The sequence below is a fragment of the Penaeus chinensis genome, chromosome 36 (assembly GCF_019202785.1).
Source record: "Penaeus chinensis breed Huanghai No. 1 chromosome 36, ASM1920278v2, whole genome shotgun sequence".
Classification (NCBI taxonomy): Eukaryota; Metazoa; Arthropoda; class Malacostraca; order Decapoda; family Penaeidae; genus Penaeus; species Penaeus chinensis.
In genome coordinates, this window is record NC_061854.1 from 21,912,320 (window position 1) to 21,914,819 (window position 2,500).

The 2,500-nt window shown below is 50.6% G+C and overlaps 1 protein-coding gene across 1 annotated transcript in view; it reads left to right on the forward strand.

Annotated features, from left to right (window-relative positions):
• Window positions 1–2,090, forward strand: part of LOC125044859 — an 11,076-nt gene extending 8,986 nt beyond the window's left edge. Inside the window, exon 6 of the mRNA XM_047641821.1 lies at window positions 1,865–2,090. Within this exon, the coding sequence (XP_047497777.1) occupies window positions 1,865–2,090 (226 nt within the window). The remainder of the gene's footprint in view (window positions 1–1,864) is intronic.
• The last annotated feature ends 410 nt before the right edge of the window (window positions 2,091–2,500 follow it).

The window sequence follows — 2,500 nt, forward strand, 5'->3', positions numbered from 1 at the left end:
TCCCTGCGCCGCCGCTTCCTCCGGCCAATCTTTACTACGACTACTACTGTGACACTACTATTACTAACTATTACTACTACGATTACTACTACGATTACTGCTACGACTACTATTACCACCACTACCACTACTACTACTACCACCACTACCACTACTACTACTACCACCACTACTACCACTACCAACTCTACTACTACTACCACCACTACTACTACTACCACCACCACTACTACTACCACCACCACTACTACTACCACTACCAACTCTACTACTACTACCACCACTACTACTACTACCACCACTACTACTACTACTACTACTACTACTACTACTACTACTACTACTATTGTTACTGCTGCTACTGCTACTACTGCTACTACTACTACTACTACTACTACTACTACTACTACTACTACTATACTACTACTACTACTACTACTATACTACTACTACTACTACTACTACTACACCCACCACTACTACTATCACTACCACCACTACTACTACTACTACTACTACTACTACTACTACTACTACTACTACTACTACTACTACTACTACTACTACTACTTCTATTGTTACTACTGCTACTACTACTACTGCTGCTACTACTACTGCTGCTACTAGTAGTACTAGTACTAGTGCTTACAAAATAGGGCTGCTACTATTACTGTTACTATGAGTTGCTACTGCTACTAATGCTAATGCTGTTACAATTATTGTTACTACTACGACTATTAGTACTGATAGTACTACTACTACTACTGTTATTGATACTGCTATTACTGTAACTATAACTGCTATTATAACTTTTTACTTTTTTTTCACCCTCTTCCTCCTCCTCCTCCTCCTCCTCCTCCTCCTTCTCCTCCTCCTCCTTCTCCTCCTTTTCTCCTCTTCTTCCTACCACTCCCTTCTCCCTTCCTTCTCATTCTTGCCTTACTTCTATACACCCGCCCCCTTTCACGCACGCTTCGCCGTCGTCACTATCATTTCTTCCACTTTCTTGTCTTCCTCTCTCTCTCCTTCCTCCTAATCCTCTCCCTCTCTTCCTCCTGCTCTCCTCTCCCTCTCTTCCTCTCTCCTCTCCCTCTCTTCCTCCTGCTCTCCTCTCCCTCTCTTCCTCCTGCTCTCCTCTCCCTCTCTTCCTCCTGCTCTCCTCTCCCTCTCTTCCTCCTGCTCTCCTCTCCCTCTCTTCCTCCTGCTCTCCTCTCCCTCTCTTCCTCCTGCTCTCCTCTCCTCTTCTTCCTCCTGCTCTCCTCTCCCTCTCTTCCTCCTGCTCTCCTCTCCCTCTCTTCCTCCTGCTCTCCTTCCTCTCTTTCTCTGCTCTCCTCTCCCTCTCTTCCTCCTGCTCTCCTCTCCCTCTCTTCCTCCTGCTCTCCTCTCCCTCTCTTCCTCCTGCTCTCCTCTCCCTCTCTCCTCTGCTCCTCTCCTCTCTTCCTCCTGCTCTCCTCTCCTCTCTTCTCCTGCTCTCCTCTCCCTCTCTTCTCCTGCTCTCCTCTCCCTCTCTTCCTCCTGCTCTCCTCTCCCTCTCTTTCTCCTGCTCTCCTCTCCCTCTCTTCCTCCTATTCCTCCTCTCCTCTTCATCCCCTCCTCTTCATCCCCTCCTCTTCATCCCCTCATCCTCTTCCTCCTCCTCTCCTCCTCTTTTCTTCCTCCTATTCCTTCTCTCCCCGTCCTTCTCTCCCCGTCCTCCTCTCCCCGTCCTCCTCTCCCCGTCCTCCTCTCCTCGTCTTCCTCTCCTCTTCCTCTCCTCCTCCCATTCCTCCTCCTCTCTTCCTCCTCCTCTCTTCCTCCTCCTCTCTTCCTCCTATTCCTCGATAGCCTCTCGCTTGTTTAACTAACACACGGGACACGTGTCCAGATCCCTTACGCGAGTCTATGACCCGGGCTTCGGATTTGGGACGCTCTGCCACGTGAATCCTCGGGACCCTTATGTGAACGAGTCCTGTGTGCCCCTCCCCCCTGCCACATGGAAGATTGTGCTACAGGACTTGGAGGAGGATAACAAAGAGCCGCTATTTCTAAGCATTTGTCCTCCTTTTAGCCGAGTAGAAGTAACCGCGCAGGGATTGGGAGGAGCGCTCTGATGTGGTTACCAGGCGTGGATGTAAACAGAGGGTGAACGCGCTCGCCAGCCCTCCTCCCTCCCTCCCCTCTCTCTGCCTCTCCCTCTTCCCCTCTCTCCCTCCTTCCCTCACATCCCCCACCGCCACCATGTTACACTCATAACTCTGCTGACACCCTCCCTTCAGCTCGCTTGTGTCACGTACACGCCACACCATCGCACGCGCGGTGTCACGTACACGCCACACCATCGCACGCGCGAGCACGCACGTGCACACTTTGCTGTTACCTACGTAAGACACGACGCACGTGCCCACACGCGCATACGCACATACAGTGAGACAGAGACAGATAGAGACAGACAATGGGACAGACAATGGGACAAACAATGAGACAGACAATGAGACAGACAATGAGACAGACAGTGAGACAG